At 36.8% G+C, this 20,172-nt stretch overlaps 1 protein-coding gene across 6 annotated transcripts in view; it reads right to left on the reverse strand.

Annotated features, from left to right (window-relative positions):
- Window positions 1–20,172, reverse strand: part of LOC126923318 (thyrotroph embryonic factor) — a 100,369-nt gene that overhangs the window by 72,843 nt on the left and 7,354 nt on the right. For 4 of the 6 annotated variants that reach the window (XM_050736672.1, XM_050736671.1, XM_050736675.1 and 1 more), the window contains exon 2: window positions 14,555–14,584. The exons of the other annotated variants lie outside the window; for them this stretch is intronic. In XM_050736672.1, the coding sequence (XP_050592629.1) occupies window positions 14,555–14,584 (30 nt within the window). The remainder of the gene's footprint in view (window positions 1–14,554; window positions 14,585–20,172) is intronic. 6 annotated transcript variants of the gene reach the window in all.

Genomic DNA, 20,172 nt, shown 5'->3' on the forward strand with positions numbered 1-20,172 from the left:
GTATTATTGTATCAATTCGTACTCTACTTTGTGCCAATACTACAACGTCCGAAACGATGAAAACTAGTATAACAAGATGTCTGGTTTTTTCGAACGGGGCCGGAGATCTCGATGCGGGCAAAGACGCTTTCGTTTCCCGGCTAAAGGTTAAACTGTTGCTACAGTCTAACGATGCTACACGAAATGGGAATCGAGACAACCTGTTGATCCTGCCGCTTCCTTTCACTCCTGGTGTATCACGAACGAAGGAGAAAAGAGGCGAGACGTTCCGACTGATTTACCGCAACACGTTCTTCATATTTCGTAAGCAACCCGGGAATCAGGGATGCTTTGTGAATTAGGCCAGCTTTTTTTCAATTCCACGATAATAGAACGATTTATACCGATGGATCAAACACTTGTTGCGATTGTAAATCATGGATAGAGAAATCATGTTGTTAGAATTTTTGGTTACGCTTTGTGATTTTAGAGATATTTCTCGGTTTCCGATGGAATTTCGTTGTTATGATCTTTACTTACTATAATTCTTTGAAACTACGTATTAAACACTTTGCTCGATCTTTGTTGGAGAGTTCAGAGTATATTTAAAGCAAATGGAGATGTTTTATGTTAGTGTGTATTAGATATTATATTTAATTTGTAGATTATGTAATTTAAATCTTTTGTAGCAAAGTGTTGAAATTAATATAATAAGCTACATAAAAATCAGATTAATCGGAGTAAATATTTTACAATCGATTTCTAAAAATTATCTTTTAATAATAAACCAAGCAATTTCTAAAAATTTTCCAGCTAATCACCTCGATCATCGATAAATTTCTAAAAAAAATTCTAAAACAAAATTTTTTAAAACTATGTTACTACATCCTACGAAAAATCCTTTATTAATTAAAAGCTCCCAACGTCTTGTCCAATCCTCTACAATTCCAAAATTCGAAATCTGATCGACACATGTTTTTCAAACAAGCAACGCCTTAAAAGTTTCTTACAGAAATCAAAGAGGAGAAAGAATCCGAAAAAGAGGATTAAAATAATAGGGAAGAAAGTATGCGAGCAGATTTATTCAATCGAGATTTGCTCACCGGGAGTGGCTAACGTGAGCGCGAAAAAAAAAAAAAAATAAGAATGTGGAACTCGTCTAACGGGTGTTCGGAAGAAAGCGGTCCCATTTCGGCCAAGCGTGCTGCTTTTCGTGGCCGAGTTACTGACAAAATTTTGGGAACGGCCCTTCCCAAGCGAGAAAAACAAGAAAGAGGGCGAATGGAGGTGGCGAACCGATTCCGGAGCCGCGGTAGGAGAAACGGCCAAGGCACATTTCACTAGGAGGAGAAAGTCCATTGCCGAAAGTTCTCGTTTTCACATGTCTGGCCCCTGGATCTTCCAAGGCTAACTCTACTCTGACAAATGTGAAATTCTACTCCCGTGAAATCGTGGACACTTATGGTAAAGATCTTTGATTCTGATTCCTTTTTTTGTTTCTTCTCTTTTTTCTTTTTTTTTTTTTTTGTTTTTTGTTTTGTTTTAGTGAAATATGTTGAATATAATCGAATCAATGGTAAAAATAGCTTTAGGTTTCATACGAATCACTGTTTATTGCTGTTAATATTAAAAAATGATTCATATAGCTGAAATTGATCTATATAATTTTTGTTGAAAGTTGTTCATGCATTCTCTATTCGTTTATAACAGTCTATGGATTTAATTTTGGCGTTTATTAAATGTGTTATTAAATAACGTTTATTACTATTGATATTAAAAAATGATTCATACAACTGAAGTTGATTTAACTAACTTTCCAAAGTTGTGAATGTCTTTTTTTTATTCGTTTGTAACATTTGGATTAATTATGGATCTAACGTTGCTACTAATATTGAATAACATTTGTCGCTATTAATATTAAAAAATTATTTATATAATGAAAGTTGATCTAACTAATATTTCAAAGATACGAATGTTTCTTTTGTTCATTTGTTATATACCAGGGATTTAAGAATTAAAAGTGGAAACTTTGGTAGCTTACAAATATGGGACTGCGTATAGAGAATTAAAATACTCGAAATTGTACGTTAGAAGCAGAGAATTATAATACGAGTCATGTAGAAACAAGAACGTTAAATATTCGTGTCTTAGATACGGACAATTGCTATTACAATAATTATATTAACGTAACGTAATGATAAATAGTAAAGTCCTGATAACGTAGAAATATAAAATCCAAACGCTAATGACTTAATAAGAAAAGAAATTATCAACTCGTAAAATCCTTATCACCTGCAATTTTTATACGAACAATGATCGATCATAAATAATTTTTATAATCGAGCCATACACAGGAAGTAAGGGAAAGAACGAAGAATAGAATCGAGCAATTATATTTCGTTTTGAAAAGTGACGTTTCGCGACTTATTTAATCGACAAAACCCACGATTACATTGACGATATCCAAAAATATCGTGGCGGACAAAAGAGAAAGCAATTTATTATGTGCTCGTCCGAAAGTGGAACATTCGATATACGCTTAAAAATAGTATCACAATGCTCATGACCAAACGATATTCGTAACGTCCAACGATATTTCCCCTTGTTTGTTTCTATTCTTCTTCTAAAATACATTAACGCCACTTTACTGACCTTGTCTAAACCTGCTGATCAACGAAATCTATTAAGAACGACGCTTCGTATATGAAGATCGCATAAGAAGAACATGACGAGCACATTCTTATCGAATTGTTTATTCTAATACCACTCTGTGATCGAATAGAAATAACTGAAAATGAAAACGAGCTGTTGGGTTCGGAAACGTAGATTTTCTAAGAACGCGTGATGCTGATAAATTGAACAAGTTTTGTAGAAACCAAAAATATAATTATTAAGCAATATTTTAAAGCAATGAGAAAATATTATCAGTTTTATGGAAATTATGTGTATAGCTATTAATACAGAGCAATAGAAAGCTATTTTACATAATTATCAGTATTAAATTAAAATTCAAATTAAATAAAACGTATAAATTGTTAGGATATGCTGACAATTTAGAATGGAATAGAAAAATACATACAGTGTAAAAATACGTATACTGCTGTAAAAGTCAAATGTATAATTTAAGGCAAGCAACGTAAAAACTAAACAGCAAAATTTTGAACACATTGAAAGTTTAAAAAATACATACATATTTATGTCTAAAATTAAAGGACAATTTTGGTAACATTTTTATTACCAACTGACAGCAAACTGAATGTCAAAGGTGTTTCTGCGGAAAAAAGACAGCAAATGTGACTTATCGTGTTCCTTCCTTATAGTCGTTATATCCTATGGACAAAGGGGTTACGACTTTTCTTCACCATAGAGACTCGAGAATTGATAACTTCACAGCTGACGAGCAGATGTTGCTACCGTCATAAAGCGTTTATGTTATAAATTGCGCGGAGGAGCCTGTATGTTTTACCGACACCTGACAATTAAAGAAACGACGTGTACAGAGCATATGTTGTGATCACGGAATGCACGTTAACGAGGCAGCGAGCTGAGATCGCGTCCAAGGATCGAACCAGGATGAAAATGTATTTCACTGTGCGTGAAGCATCGGTTTTCGAGGATTGAGAAAACAAATTTCGAAGAAAATTACGAAATTTCAATATTATTATACACATCTCAAGGCGAGAAACTTGAAATGATTTCAATTTGCGTCATTGCTTTATATATTAATTATCTATGTTAATCAATTACGTAACATTAGAAATACCAGAGTTCCTTTTCTTTATTATCTCTATTAAGGATGGTCTATTTAAATCTAGCCTTAAAAACGGTCGGTAAAGACACAAATTATGCTACTGTTTTAAATATAACATGGAAGAAGAACAGATGATCTCCCCTTGTTTAGCCTCTTACTAGTCAGAAGCTTGGCGATAATTACAAGTTAATATTGAAAGATATCGCAAGTTTTCTCAGAAAGCAGCAAACTTCTTTCCTCGGTCCAATTAGTTTCTAAAAGTGACACGTTTTTCTTTTTGTTGGCAAAGTTCGTGCCTCTTATTTCGCCAACGCAAAGTCAACCAATTAAATGCGAACGTTGAGCGTAATTACTCTTTCCTCGTCTCCGATAATTACACACGTTTCTGATGTAAAAAGCGGTAGAAATCGCGGAGCTTCGGAATTACTTTGTATCCTTGAAAACGAATCATCTACTTGTACGCACGATCTTTCAAATAAATTTTTCTTCCATTTAAATGACCAGCCAGAGCAAGCTTTTTCCATTTGCTACGAGTTTTGTTGAAATCTATAGAATTTCTGATATAAATTATACAGGCTGTTTCAGTCTATACGGATCGAAGGTACGGGGTAAGCGAAGAAGAAAAACTTGCATAAGCGTACAGCAAATACGACTTGGTTTTCGAGTTGCAGCTTCTTTCGCGTTGTTTCTTCGAAACATTTCCCACTCGGGCAAATGGCATTTCAGAAACCGTTCACTGTATATTATACAAATACCTAGTTCTTACGGCAATACGCTCAGCAAATCCATACGTAAGACGCGTGTCAGTCGTTTCGCAATTTCTGTGAATAACTCATTTTCACGACGCCACTACCATAAATTCGGAATAATCTTGCTGCACCGGACGTGCGAGTCTTTTACGCGGGAACTCGACAGGCGATGTTTTACCGTGCGATATCGCTGTGATATGTATGTCTGTTTTTGTTTCTTCTTGATAGGAAAAGAAAGAAAGAAAGACGGTCGCCTGTGTGCACGCAGCCTTACACTGACTGCTCCATTCATAACGCGGCGCTTGCACGACACTCAAACCACGTAGCAAAAGCAGTATACATCAACATTCCAATTCTTGGTCTTATCTACACGAAAGATTGCTGCAACACAAAATAAGCTATAACTCGAAAATAAGGTCATATCGCCTATACAGGGTGTCCCACGTAACGCGACTCGCTAGTTCTCTGCCGTTTGCAGTCATGTGACAAAGAACGTTTCGAATAACCGTATTTTAATCGTATGAAATTTACAAAAAATGTGCTAGAGGTAGGAAAAAGATTTCGAAAATACACTGTCTTTATAGGGAAATCACTTTGAATAATATATAATAAATGGGACCATACGTTGTCTCGGGCATTTTTCTCTCAAAGACTATGGTCTAGCGGATAACAAAGTTTAATATCTTGCATTTGAGATGGAGGAATGAAGGTAGTATATGAAACATGTGCTTAGTATGGAACGTGATCGTATGTTTGCAAAGAAGTGCCGTAATGCTGCGGTGAAGTTTAAAACTATTAATTACAACGTCGTCCGCGAGCAATTATCATTTACGTGAATACGATCGTTTCAGTAATGTGCCGTTAAGCATGTTCTTTTCTCGCCGTGACTTTTTATATTCATTTACAAAGAAGGTTTGCGTGACATTAAAAGTAAATTATTCGGTCAGTTTCTTTATTAGTTTGGAGTCTTAGCATTATCGACTAATTCTATTATCGTCCATTATCATCAATAAATTGTTCTTCGATTAATTCAACTTCGATCAATTCAACGATACTTGATCAAAGACAGAGACAGCTTACGAATATTCGCAAGAGAAGCGAACTGACAAGGAAGGCAGTTGTGAGTCGAAATTGGATGACAACGCAGAATGTTTATTTGGTCCGCGTGTGTAGGTATTTTAATTCTCTGTCGCTCATTTTCGCAACTGTGTCTCTCGCGCATCGAATTGACACAATGAGAAGATCGATATGAAAAATGAAGAGATAAATAATTCATTTTCCTCTTCGTCGTTCACACGCATTCGCGTTAGTTCTCCTTCACGGATTTCATTCACACGTTTTCGACCTCGCATTGCTTCCATCTTGATGATCTCAGCTTTGTCTTGCAGCGAGAAGAAGCACGAAGAGAAGGCACAAACGTCTCTTCCTCCCTTCTTCATATTCACACCAAATGTTGATACTCGAAGCTATACACGTCTAGCTGCATTCTCAAGAAGTTGTACAATGAATGTATAATTATCGTGCAGGCGTAATTACAAAGCGATATACTAGCTATCAATAGACTCGATAAGAATAATGTTAAATTGATAAACAGGGTCCTTTATGTAACAAACATTGTCACACCTTTCTGTCGCATGTTTTGCCATTAAACTATACTAAATGTATATGTTCCATACCAGAAAAGATAAAAGTCACAAAGTCCCGGATCGATCTTTCTACAAATGACAGAATGACATCATCTCTTGCAGTTACACTTTTTTTTTTTATGGAAACCTTCCTTTTCTTTCCCATGAATCCTCTCGTCATTCTACAAAATGGATACCAGAGTATTAAAGTAACATGGTCGAAAAGTGATTAGTTTAACATTAATTTATTATTTTGCAAAATTCAAGTAACAATATCTTTGAAATTAGTAATCAGTTTTCGACCCTGTTATCCTAATACGTTCTTTCTCGTAGAACAACGAGAGAATTCGATGTATGCAAAAAAAGAAAGGAAGGTTTCCATTAAAAAAAAAATCACTCTGAATCATTCGCCTTTTTCCTCTTTAATTTTCTCCTTATAATTATAGTTTACGGGAAGAACGCTATAATAATAAGTAATAGCGTGAACACCCTCAGGTGTTACATCAAATTGACGAGGCTCGTGCGAGTAATTAGCGAAAAAAGATCCTCGTGCAGCGCGTTAATAATCTCCATGAGTTTTCTTCTATGCTATTATCCCATATAGATTCTACAACTACGGAAAATCTCAACTATACCGTGATTAAAAATCTATTCCTATGAAAATAAATTATAGTTAGTAATACCTCGCCTGACTTAAATCTTCCAAGCAATCAATTTGGAAAATCGAAACTATGTCACACACCAGGACCCGATTAATTCCATCTTCTTGTCAATCCTCGATCAGATCTTCGTCGTCCAGCATCCCTCGTCCTTTATCCATTCTTAAAATTTCCATCTATCCACCCGTCCATCGAATTCTCTCCGATTCATCTGCATAACGAAGAGCCACAAGGAAGAATCGTCCATTAGTGGTATAATTGGCATACTTGTCGTCCTATATATTTAACCTAATCAGAGCTAACGAACGGAAAGACAGAAGAAGGAGAGCCGTTGAAGGCGAGAAACGTGATTTTTCTGTTCTGGTCAAAGGTCGAGAAAACGAGAACGGTTCGTTAGACGAAACACACACGTTCGGGACAATCGATGAATTTTTCCGAGTAAATCGCGATAATGGCGATGGGACTGGCTCGTTATGCACTCCCGAGGTAAGCTCGTTAGCTCGTTCGAGTACATAGACAGAGGCTTATAATTATAATCAATCACCGTTCAACGAATGGGGGAAAAAAAGAAAAGGAGAAACAAATGCAAAGAATGGAAAAATCGTGTGAACGACAAAGATGAATAGTAATTTTATTATATAAGCGTTTCAACCCCGGTTGTCGTGAAAATAGTTTTGTTCTCCTCGATCGATTATATAATCGGTTAGAGTAGCGAGAAATGGTAATTGCTAGAGATATCGAGAAAAGTGGGGGAGGGATTTGTTAGAAGGGAACGCGATTCGAGCAGATGATAACGCGGTTTTCCTTTGTACGATCGTGATTATTCAGATGGATCGAGGGGATCAATTATCGAAAGTCGGTCGTGTCCATTGCGACGCGTCGTAATCTCCGATGTTACGTAAAGTTGTGCGTTCCAACCCTTTCTGCTCGTTTCGCTTTTTTCATTTTTTTTTTTTTTTTTTTTTTTAATTGGAATGCATACTTATTGGAAGCGAAAAGCTTGGAAAACTTAGATTTCGGTAATTGGCGTTGTTTTTCGTTGATCACTTTGATGAAGTTTGCTGAGAAATCTTTGAAATTCCACGGTTTGTCGTGCTAAGAAATTTATTAGGTCATCCCATAAGTTCGTGCCGACCTTTGTGTATACATTTCATATTTTAAAGAAAAACAAGAGAACTTTTATCGAGACGGAATAATGAAACATGGGAAGAAGTTGTACAACGAGAGGGGCATTACATTTTTTCATGAAACTGAAAGGTATGTGAACAATCTTAACATATATAACCGCTCGAAAAACGGCACGAACTTATGGGATGACCTAATAAATGCTTCGGGTTGGAATGTTGTAAGGGGAAAATTCGGGAAAGTTAAGAATAAAAATTGGGGCGCTTGTGAGATAATTTGAAAATCCAACCCTTCGAATTTTGTAACGTGGCGATATCTATGTCGAGGTTAACAGATGCTCCCATTAATTTTATTAATGGATTTTCAAGAGTCGCGGATCCTGAAAAATTGTTATTATAAAACGAATGCTTGAGAATTGACCTAAAAATTGATCATCAAGGTTTGTAATAGCGGTTCGTAGTTTGTACAAACCTTAAACTTTCCAAATCTAATAGAGTTCATGAAAGGATCTTCAATAGTCGGAAAGAAATTTTGTCCTTAACGTGCCTCTTCGCTTTACCAAACTATTCAAGATCAAGATTAATTTCGATATCTTGTCCAAACACTGCCAAGAGTAAATCACATTATCCGAATTGGCTGTTAGAAAGAGAAATAAATTCATTTCTCAGGGACGAACACTTGGCAACCGATGTGACGTCTTTCGTTTAATGAATGAAATTAAGATAGTACCAGTCGCCCGTTTGAATTAAAGCCAAACCAAATGTTTCGTTAATCCTACTATTCTATTCACATTCGCACCTCCTACAAAAGTATGATGTTTTAGGTGCGTTGTAAGATTTATACGACGAGCTTTCCAATAAGAACTTTGCACTAAATCGAACATTAACGTGACGATATAAAAGAAATCACGAACTCATGTGAAAATATTAAGGTCACAATGTAATTGCATCCTTCAGAAAAATCAAAATTTATGCTGAACTACAGAAGCGAGATAGAAGAAAAGTGTTCGAACGATCTTCAAAAGAGAATAACTTTTTTGAAACTTATGACTTTCAGTGTGTGACTGTATATATGTATGTATTATATTATATGTATTTATTATGTGTAATTTCATTATAAGTATCACGCAAAATCAGACAGGTAAACAAATTTTCCAATCTGCATGTACTACAACGAAGATAAATATAATTGTGCCAAGTCGTCCATGACTTTAATAGTCAACACGACCATAAATCTGAATTTAAAATAGAAGGATATTAATATAGAAAATTCAACAAATATGCCATAAAATTCGATTCGTTATTCTTATCTAATATACCCAGAAGTCAAACTAATTAATGTTAACTTTAATCATCCTCACAGTCTAGTTTTTCGTAAACTATGCACAATACGCTTGTCGTATCCTTAAGCCGAATAATCATATTTCTAGTACGTGAAACGGTTTCAAGCTCGTAGATGTCGTACGATACAAAAGCTGAAGAACCATGAAAGACTATGTTGCTGAACTTTTTCCTATATATTCTGTACGTCGATAAATTTCTATTATCTTGGAATACCGAGGGTCGGTGTAAATTCGAAGTCAGCTCTTTCTTGAATTTCTCCGGAGATCAACCTTTGACTTCTGGCTGACAAAGGAGATTTAAACTCGTGTATATAGCTGTATAGAGGATTCTGTCAGTTCTTGTGCCTCTCGCTTTCCGAAGCACTCTGCTTTTCCCTTTTTGTCTGATTCCTCTATCTTCGAAATCATATTTCCAACATCGATACGCCACGTCTTTACTCTCGAGCAATTCTTCTAGTTCTCGTTTATTAGACTCTTATTAAATACGAAACTTACTCTTACGAAACAAACTCTTATCGAAGATAATAGAAGAGGAAAATTGGAAAATTTTCTATGGACGTTAACGAATATTTAAAAATCTCTAAGCGATACGATGGAAATAATTTTCCTCGAAATTAGAAAATTCTTTCGAAATTAGAAAAATTTTCTTTCAACAAACCGAGAAAAAAGTAGATCAAAGTTGCGATTTTCTCGTTATCTTCCTGTAACCACATGCATCGAGTCATCCCACAATGCGCTTTTTTTAAGGGGCCAATTTAAAACAACAAGAGTTGTTACTATCGGAGTGACAGAAAATTGGAGGAACTTCCAAAACTTAATAGGAAAAGTAATGAATTACAAAAATCGATTGTCAACGAGTAACTTTTTATTTCCATCTGTATATGAAAGTATATGAAAATCAACGACTGCGTCACTCATAGGATGACCTAATATTTTACCACAGACTTTCTGATTCTCTTTTAATGTCCATCGTAATTCTACCTTGACGATATCGAGCTTAGTCCTGATTTTCGATTCTAATTTTAAGATCGAAGAAAGAAATAAGAAGATCGAAGAAAGACAAATTTTTAATGGAAACTTCACGCAACTATTATCAAAGATTTTCCATCGAAATGTCTAGAAGTCAATGCGTCGATCACGCGGGGAAAGAAGATTTAACAGTATAATAAGTAATGGGAAAAACCAACCAGCTTGACACGCTTGTATCCTTGGGCGCGTATTAACGTAACGATAAACAGGATTGATGAAACGATCAGGCGCAATACGAAACGAGAATACGCACGACGTATCAATACGCTGTTATTATTACCGAATGTAATTATACATGTCCATAACGAGCCGCCCTATGGTAATGATGGAAAACTATTTGAATAACAGGGTGAAGCGAGATGAATAAAGCGATGTCAGCGTGAAGAGACGTGTTTTCAGCGACTAAACTGCTCGTTAAATTCCAATAAACGCATCGTATCGTCTATTTCTTACATATGTATGTAGAATACATATGCGTCTTCGTTTAAAAGCTGCTGTTCTTCCAAAGTGAAAATTATGTCCAATGGCTAGAAAAAAGCATTTGCCGTTTTTATCAGCTTCTGCGTTTCATTCGCACACCATTAAATTTTTGTAGTCATGTGAAACGTGATTACTAAATCACTAAAATTAAACGAGCCTATGAAGTTTCATACAGTGTCCGGCCGAATAAAACGTGTAAGAGCGGTCGCGGTGTGATTCCTTGTGGAAAAGTAAGAAAACAAATATAGAATAACACGTTATCATTCGCGGCTTGGAGACTGGATAGGGCTAGATAATCGGCAGCAGGTCTACGCGTGAAAATGAGTCAAAGTTGCGGAATAAAATTTTTTCAAAAGACGCTTTGCTTCCGAGGGAAATAAATTTGAACATTTGCCACACGTGTACACTAGCGGCTAAACTCTAGGAAAATGAAGCCCTAGACGGAAAAATTTGATTCTACACTCTCGTTTTGTTTTTACACGTAGGATAACCTTCTGTTTATTATTCAGTCCTATCTAGTCCGGAATTATCCATGTTCAAGCGTACTTGATAAATTTTCAAACTCGATAATTCTCGAAAATTAGGCTGAGAATGACAAAAATGGTATTACATATTCATATTTTATTAGAAGAAATCTAGTCGTGCCCGCTTTTACGCGTCCTATTCGGCCAGATTCCGTATCTAATTAATTAGTATAAATGCCATAATAAATACAATAACGTGCAAGTATATACCGTAAGTTCTCTGATTTATTGCTGCGATTCGTTTTCTTTTCCTTTACTCGCTCCTCTTTATTATTAGAACTCTCCGTGTTACTCTTCTTGCACTATCTCCGCACTATCGCCATAATAAATCTCCTTCGAAAGATTGATTCTCTGTCTCACTTCGCGCTACAATTCCCTCTTCGAACCCTTTTATAGCGAGATCTGCCTAGCAGAATACGTAGGTTCTCGCTGGCCGCGATTTCATCATTGTAGGTAGATCGAAGGGCAAATCTTACGAGAACACGGCGGGTTATTTTGCGCGCCGTATTTTACTCGATACAGTAACAATGACCAACCTATTAACCACGTTAAACCTAATCTACGGCTAAGCCAAAGCAAAACGGGGAACATCTCTCGCTATAATAAGATACGTTAACGCGGGGTCGGCTTAATTTCTGACGTGTTATACGATTTTTTTTGTGGAAGCAACCAAGTTTACACGGGGTGAGCCGGTTGGCGTCCAGGTTTCCTCCCGTTTCCCCTGCACACCAGATTATGGTCTCAGCGCGAAATCTGAGACCCAAGCGTCGACCGCATGGGATTATCCTTCCATAACGTCAGCCGTGGCTAGGCCATAACACGGCATTGCCACATCTTGCGAGATAAAATGTAAGAGTACGGCGATGTTGTGCTGTCGGTGAAACAAGAATATCTGTTCGTCGAATGTCGACAGACATGCTGCATAGATCGACAGCCGAGAAACACGTAAAACGATCGTTCCACGTGACGATCTGCGAGGACGTTTTTAACGCGTAATCCACGCTATTCGAGCCGAGCTAACTCCGACGAGCATTAGTTGCCTCATTCTCATAATATGTTTATGCTACTTAATTTCAGCATATAATTTTCGGATGCTCTTCAAATCCTTCGCTACGTACGATATATCGGATTTGCTTTTCGATAGATTAACACGGCGATTTGTTTGATCTTTTTCGTCTTATGGCATGCGTAAGTTAGTTACTAAAATTAAAATTGAAAATTATACAAAATTATTAAACGACAGGATATTCATAGGCGGATGGATAATATTATTTTCATTTGACAAACTAAAACCAGTGAAAAAGACTCAATATTCCTGAATAGATAGTCAGGTATTGCACAATTTAAAAATTCCTGCGGCACGCCGATTGAAAATCGCCGGATCAACACGTCGATTGCCACGTAAATTTTACAAATTTTCCCCGCGATAGATTCGAACACACTGCAACGTGATATTCTTGCAAAATATTATATTAGCCCGCTCTTAACCAATGTTTATCCAAGCCATTCGTGTCGTCGAAAATCTTTCAGTCTTTAGTATCGTCTTAATCATTCTGAAAAATGGGGTAAATGTGGGTCACTGACGACCACCGCGGCGATCAATGTATTAATAATGCGTTAATAAGATAAACAACGACAAGTATAGTTATCGTGATTTACATAATGAAAATAATTGAAAATCGCCGATAGCTAATATGTATGAAGAAAAGAGAAAAGAGGTCCATGCAGATCCCTGTTGTTATAATGGCACGCAACCAATCGCCACGGCTTCTCCGCATACTTGTGCGTACGTTTGAGATGCGTAATTAATAGCTTCGCGACTTATAAATTATTGACGATGATACACGTTGAATTAATGTACATATTAAACAGCTTTTGTCCACGAGCCAATCCCATTTATATCCGACTGTACAACTTGAAACTTTAGTCTTATTCAAACTGAAAATTATTTTCTTACTAATTTAGTTATTATATTTTCTTACTAATTTTCCTCTTGCTTTTTCCTTATTTATTTATTTCCTTTTTTAGTTCATGGCTGTATCGTTTCTCAAGTTCTAGATTTTTTCGTGATTTGTCACACCTCTTACAACACGCAGGTTAATTCATTCAAACAGCTGTTACTTTTTATAATTATAGTTTTTCTATGAATTAATCGTCAAGAGATCATTTTTTCAATTTTTTATTGGAGAAATCCTTATAGCAAAAAATTTTTAGTAAAAAGGTGTTAAGTAAAATAAAATGATTTCTTGTCTTGTCATTTTCTGAATTTGTAGTAGAGTAGAATGTTTCGTGTTTCGTGTTTAGAGAAATTACTCGTCGTGTTCACTACACTACATTTGTCTCTTCTCTACAGCTAATCGGTTCACTATCGTAAAATAAACGGATGCTTAAGCTGCTTCTACCTACATTTCCTAATCGCTTGCAAGTGCATCGATATCGTTCTGAGAACCGTATTTCAGAAATTAAAAGTTTGGACTCGTAGGACAACTATCATTACACTTGAAAACTTTCAAATTTTGTGATATTCAGAGGCTCCAAATTTTCAAATATTCGCGGTATCAAAGCTCAAAATCTTTCAAATATTTAAATCGCAGATCTTTCAATGTGGCGAATATTTCAATTAGAAATTCTGAAACATTCCATGTCTCGAATGTTTTGTCCCGAATTACACGTTTCTCAATGTTCCAAATGTTTTCAGTCACAGATTCTTCAATATCTCAAATCATATAAATAAAATTATAAATAGATCAAATTGCAAATTTTTAACGTTTCAAATTTTTCACTTAGAAACTTTTAACGCTCCACGTTTTTGAATATCCAATGTTCCGAAGCTCCGAATTTCCAAACTTTTAAATTCTTCTAGCATCAGATTAAATATGAAAAATTTCGTAGTTGCAGATTTTCAAACTTGGAGATTTTCAAATATCAGAATTTCGAAACAGCGTCCAAGGAACGAAAGATCCTGGACATCTCATTAACGTCGCGTCAAGTTCTCGATACCCTTCGATGCACGTTTCTAATGCCTACGTGTGTGAAAGAGAGTAAAAGCGTGAATGGAAAACTGAGGAAAGAAAGAAAACTCATGCAAATGAGAGAACACGTCCCACTATTGTCCTCGTTCCAGAAAAGTTAGGAGAGAAGATTTATGGTGGTAAACGACGATCATTGCGTGGATCGTTCGTCCGGGGTTGTGGATGCAAAAACGCGTAAGAAAATAAAAAGAATATAAAGAAAAGAAAGAAAGAAAGAGAAAAAAAAGAAGAAATGTATGAGCTGTCGTTTGTCACTTACCCTTCAGAGAGGATGTTATCATGGGGTCACCTGAAAATGATACAAGTACAGTATTTGCGTGAACGTCAATGTATGATAATGAGAAAGATAAATAGACAGATTATAAAAAGAGCGACAGGATGAAAAAAAGAGGAGAAAAGAGATCTTTGATATAAATTTCGATACAAGTTATATCGAGAACAGAGACAATGAAAGATCAAAGAAATAGAGAAGATGAAGACGTGTTTTTTGGCTAATCTGTTTCTTGTTTAGCTTACTATATACATCTAATCGTTAACAGAACGTTGAAATTTCTCGCGTCTACGGTGATCGCGATTGCGGCGAGATCCATGTTTTTATTATGGTTTGCTGAAAAAGATAATTTTGTAAAATACACGTGTCGCACCTTGTACCAATGTATCTAACGATCGGTGCCACATATATAGAATATAAAAACCGCGAACAAATACTTGTATCGTATAGAGACTACAAAATAGTATATGCACACTATTGTATTTAGATATTGCATTTATTTACATACAAAGTTGGCTATGTAGAACCAAAGTATATTAAATTTCGTATCGTTCAATAGTATTCAATATATAGTAATATAATAATGTCATAACATATTGATAATGTGGTAATATATATATATACAGTAATAGACTTTCATTATTCGATCTTCATACGACCAGAAATATCTGATAGTCTAAGGGTGAAATGTGTGCAACGCTTGGACCAAAAGCTTCGTTAGAGAATACGGTTGCATGCAAATACTCTCCAGTAGCACCACTGTACGCGCGCTAAATGAAATGTCTCGGCTGTATATACCTGAAACTAAAGAAGCAGCGAAGATGATCTTTCCGTATCTGTTGAACATCTCCGTATCTTGCATTTACGTCTATCGTTCGTGACGGAATATCATTTCAGCTGGCGAAAAGATGAAAGAGAGCGAGAGTAGTCGCACAGGATCGTGTCGTGAGACGCGTGGGCCCAGCACAACGAAGCAGGGAGGGTCTCTGGGCCGAGATCTCGGAGGACTCGGGGTCAGAGATCAGCGTTCGCCGCAGAAAAGAACGGGAAAATGTTCCTTTCGCGAGAGATACCCTATCTCTGTTCTCGCATAATACGCAAGTGGGAGTATTCGTATACGGACGCGCTTAGCAAACTGTCTTCGCGACGGCAACCTTCGCAAAGCAGACCCCTCTTCTTCTTCTCTCTCTTTGTTCAGCCTCATTCTTCGCGTTTCACTCTCTACGTACGTCCTCATTCCCTTTATTAGGCTTTGTCTCGTCTCGTCCCCTTTCGCCGGAAAAAAATATCGTCATTCGTTGCGACGTATCGTGACACGAGAAGGAAATGACGACGTGTCCCTTTCGCTGCTGCAGTTGATGGTTTTTTCATTCGGAGTATCGTAGCAGTTGCACGCAGATTTCTTTTAGATTAGTTTTAGAATTCCCGAGGTTAAGAGAAAGTTGGCCAAAGTTAGGGGAAATTTCGGAGAGAAAGGAATTTTGGTAATTTGCAAATTCGAAGATAACGTAGTGTGTGGAAGGCTAGGTGAGATCGATCAGGATTGCGACAAGGGTATTGGTAAAGTAAATTGTTAGGAGGAGCGTTTGGACTCGAAGATTCAAACGTTTGGAGAAATTGAAAAGTTTGAAAGATTCGCAAATTAAAAATACAATTCGCTCTATGAATAAGAGCCCGCACGGACCGTAAGTAATGATTCATAATGGAAAATAATCTGCAGCGATCCTGACGCCTGTTATAAACCGAGTTAAATAAACCTCCAAAAACGTGCGCTTGTCATCACTCTCGCCAACCGATCATTACCAGGTGCAAATTATACCTTCCTCTCGTTCCAACCGAAAGCCTCAATTTGCCTGAAAATAATGTTAAATATTCAGCGCGTTAAAAACCTCTCATCTTCTAACTAAGAAAATTATTATTTATCGGGAAAGTCGGCGTATTAGCCACAATAAGAATAATAAACGAGAAGAAAACAGCTACCGGTGAGCAGACATCAGCCACCATGAATGAATAACGTATGCAAACGCTTGATTAGAGAGAATGATATTGGCAGAAGCTGGAAGCCGCGAGTAGAAGTGTAAATCTATTCACTGTCAGGATGCAATTACACCGGTGCCTAGCAACGCTAACTAGCCGAGGTTTCGCTTTAATCGCGAATATGAGTTATCGTATGTTTTCCCCCTTGGAACCCAGGTTCCAATAAACGACCGTGCTTGTTCCTTTCAATGCTTGGATACGCGAGAAATATACAGTAAATGTAGTCAACGCACGAGATTTCACAATTACCTTAACAATTATCTACTTCTTGTTCCTTCGTTTTCGAGAATAATCGGCGCGTTTCCATTGGAAATAAAATAACGAATTGTGAAATAAAATCTTTCGCGCTGTCTACTCGCCGTTGTAATTTGGTAAATGAAACACATTTCAGGATGCACGATGCCACGTGCGAGCTTGGCCGCACGTGGCAAAAACGTGTGCTACGCGCATGATATCTTTGAGAAGGTGATATAATTGAGTAAATTATCCGACCAACTAAATTTACTCCGTACGATGAGTAAATATATCACTCTCAACGTAACAAAACACAAAACATAAATAAACAAGAGATTCCTGAGCGAAGAGTCGAGAAAGAGTCGCAGTTTGGAGAATAGCATCGTATCCGATGAAATCCAGTTTAAAGTTCAATTACTATACATTTGTGGATAATTAACGCTTTATATTAATGAGCGGAAACCTGAACTCAACCGAAAGTTTCTACAATATGATTGAAATTCCTGAGTGAATCCTTGAAGATTTGGGAAAGGATCAAAGTTCAGGGAATAAAATCGTATCCAATAAGATTCGTTTCAAAATTAAATTATTATCCTTTTGTAAATAGTTAATATTTTATATTAATGAGTGAGAACGTGAAATCAATTGAATTGTTGCTACAATGTGATTGAGGTTCCTGCGTGATTCCTCAAAGACACGAAAATCAGCTCATATTCAATCAAATTCACTTTACGCTCAAGTTAAAAATTCTTTTATTTCTATTTTGTTGTTAAATATATTACTAATATGCGAAAATTTGGATTCGACCCAACATCCCTACAATATGACATAATTTGTGATTTACGATTGTGATCGATCGAAGGTTTCCTTTGACTTTCTCGATATTTCGTAGAGTGTCGCACGATTCAAGGAACGAGTCGCGGGCTGAGTCATCGCGCGAAATCCACCGGAAGATCAGATCGGCCCACACGCGCTGCTCATGGCTCGCATGTGCAAGCAGATGCACGCACTGATGCAGCTTCATGGGCCACAGCCTGGCCAGGGGATCACAGCCACGATTTTCCACGAACGACGACCCATGATTCGAATCTAGTGTCCTAAAAATCTATCTTCTCTAGTTGCGATCATTCCTCCAGAACTTGTATTTTTCTAGAAACCGACGAAATACTTGTTAACTATAACTTCTAGTGTGGCTAACTAAGTCAGTTCCGTTATATCCAAGTTTGTATTAATATTATTCACATCATTTTACTTTTTATATTTGTTATTGATAATACTTCAAGAAATTACCTACATAGAAAGATCTCAATTGATCCTGACACACGGTGAACAACTGGAACAGGAGGAAGTTTGTAAAATAAGAGGTTGAAGAAGGCAGCATAATTTCAAAGAGTGCATTTATATTTAATAGGAGCAACGAATGAATATAATATGTACCACAGGATAAACGACTGTTGCCGGTATAGTAAGAAATGTTTGCTATAAAACATCCGCCATCCTGTGAGGTTCTATGAAGCCAAACTGATCAACTCCACTTTTTGTCGACTTCTCAATTTCTCAATTTCACTATACAAGTACAGTGGAACTTGGTTTATATGAGTGAAATTTTAGCAGTGGCTAATTAACTGAACTTTAGCGGTCCATTCATATATGAACATCTGACAATGTACGCAGTAGACATTATGTGACACATTCTTGTGCTTCGCGGCCGATACAAATTTGCAACATTATTATATATATATATAATTTAATAGCAAATGTTTCGTGAAATCCTCTCATCGGAACACGAACTTCTATTAATTGAACCAAGAATCACAGATGGCGGGGAGAAACAGATGGACTTCTATTATATGAACGACCTGGTTACATGAATCAGCTTATCCCCCAACAAGTTCGTATAAACCGAGTTCTACTGTACAATTAATGTGCCTGTTACATAAGCGCGATTAACGTTCAATCGTGTTCGATGCGAAGAGACAAAAGTCTGAAACCCAAAGAAGAAGACAGAAGAGCCGTGCGTCGCGTAAGTATCGAAGCCTTGAGCAACCCGAAGGAAGGGAAAAAACATGGAAAATCCCCATGAACAGCGGAAGTCATTTGCTCCTCGGGGACTTTGCAAGCAACAGGACAAATCCGCACGTGTAGGTATGTAGAAATTACCGAATGTCAACACGATTACAGAGAACGTCGCGACAATTAGTTCCACCTTGGTTATTCAATGGACAAGAAGATCCAGTGAACAATCTTTCGTAGATCTTTCGTAGATCCTTTGCAGATCTTTTACTTCGGTGTGCATCGTGTGTAATCGAATGGATCCTGGTCTGTGTTCGCAACGTATCTCAAGGACGCGCGCGTTCCGTCTCGTTGCCGAGGATAATGCAACGTTCCAGGATAACTCCGCGGTCTCGATGATGTTGATTTCTAAGCGGGAAATCGCAGGATACGCGAATAATCGATTTCCACCTCCTGTTTCTCCCACTTTGTCAATCGTGAATCTCTCCCGCCGTCGGATTAACACGAGGTAAACCGAGTGAGTATCTTTCTGTCCCGATTCGATTCGTTCCGCGATTCGTTTCCACCTCTTTTCTAAGCTACGACGCGATTTTTTTCCCCCTCATGTAACGCCTACTTGGCGATCAAGGATTCGCTGGAAAGCGAGCTTCGTATTCACTTTCGAACGGTTGCAAGCAGGGACGGTATCCAGTTTGATATTTACACTCGGATATCTTGATTGATCTTAGCCCTGTCTAACCCTTCCAGTCAGAAATACTTTTGTGCAAATGCACGTATCTATCGATACGTATATCGCGAATTGGAAACTTGATTAATTCTTCTGTGAAGTATTAGGTTGTCCCAAAGTTCCTTTCGTTTTGTAAGGAAATAATAGAAGCACGATATTTTTTGTTTTATATTATTTTATTGAATTATGTATAGTCCATTCTGTTCTATTGGAACGAATAATATTAATGTAATAATGTGTAATTATATTATAATAATATAAGTAAATAATATAAAACAAAAAATATTGTGCATCTATTGTTTTCTTGTGAAGTGACAGAAACTTTTGGGACAACCTAATATAATAAGAGTAGAGTCTTGTTTTTCTCTTTGATTTTTGTAATTTTGATCCTTTCACTATTTTATTCTCTTTCGAGTATTATGCTTTAGTCATTGCTGGCTTTAGTGATAATAATATATCGGTATATACATATTGATATATAGACATATATCGGTCATAAATGTTAGGATATTTAGACACTCTTACGCAATTGAATTAATGTTATTGATAACAATTTTACGAGTCACGAAACCAAATTACCAGTGATAATAAATGT

This window comes from Bombus affinis, chromosome 13 (genome assembly GCF_024516045.1).
Source record: "Bombus affinis isolate iyBomAffi1 chromosome 13, iyBomAffi1.2, whole genome shotgun sequence".
NCBI lineage: Eukaryota > Metazoa > Arthropoda > Insecta > Hymenoptera > Apidae > Bombus > Bombus affinis.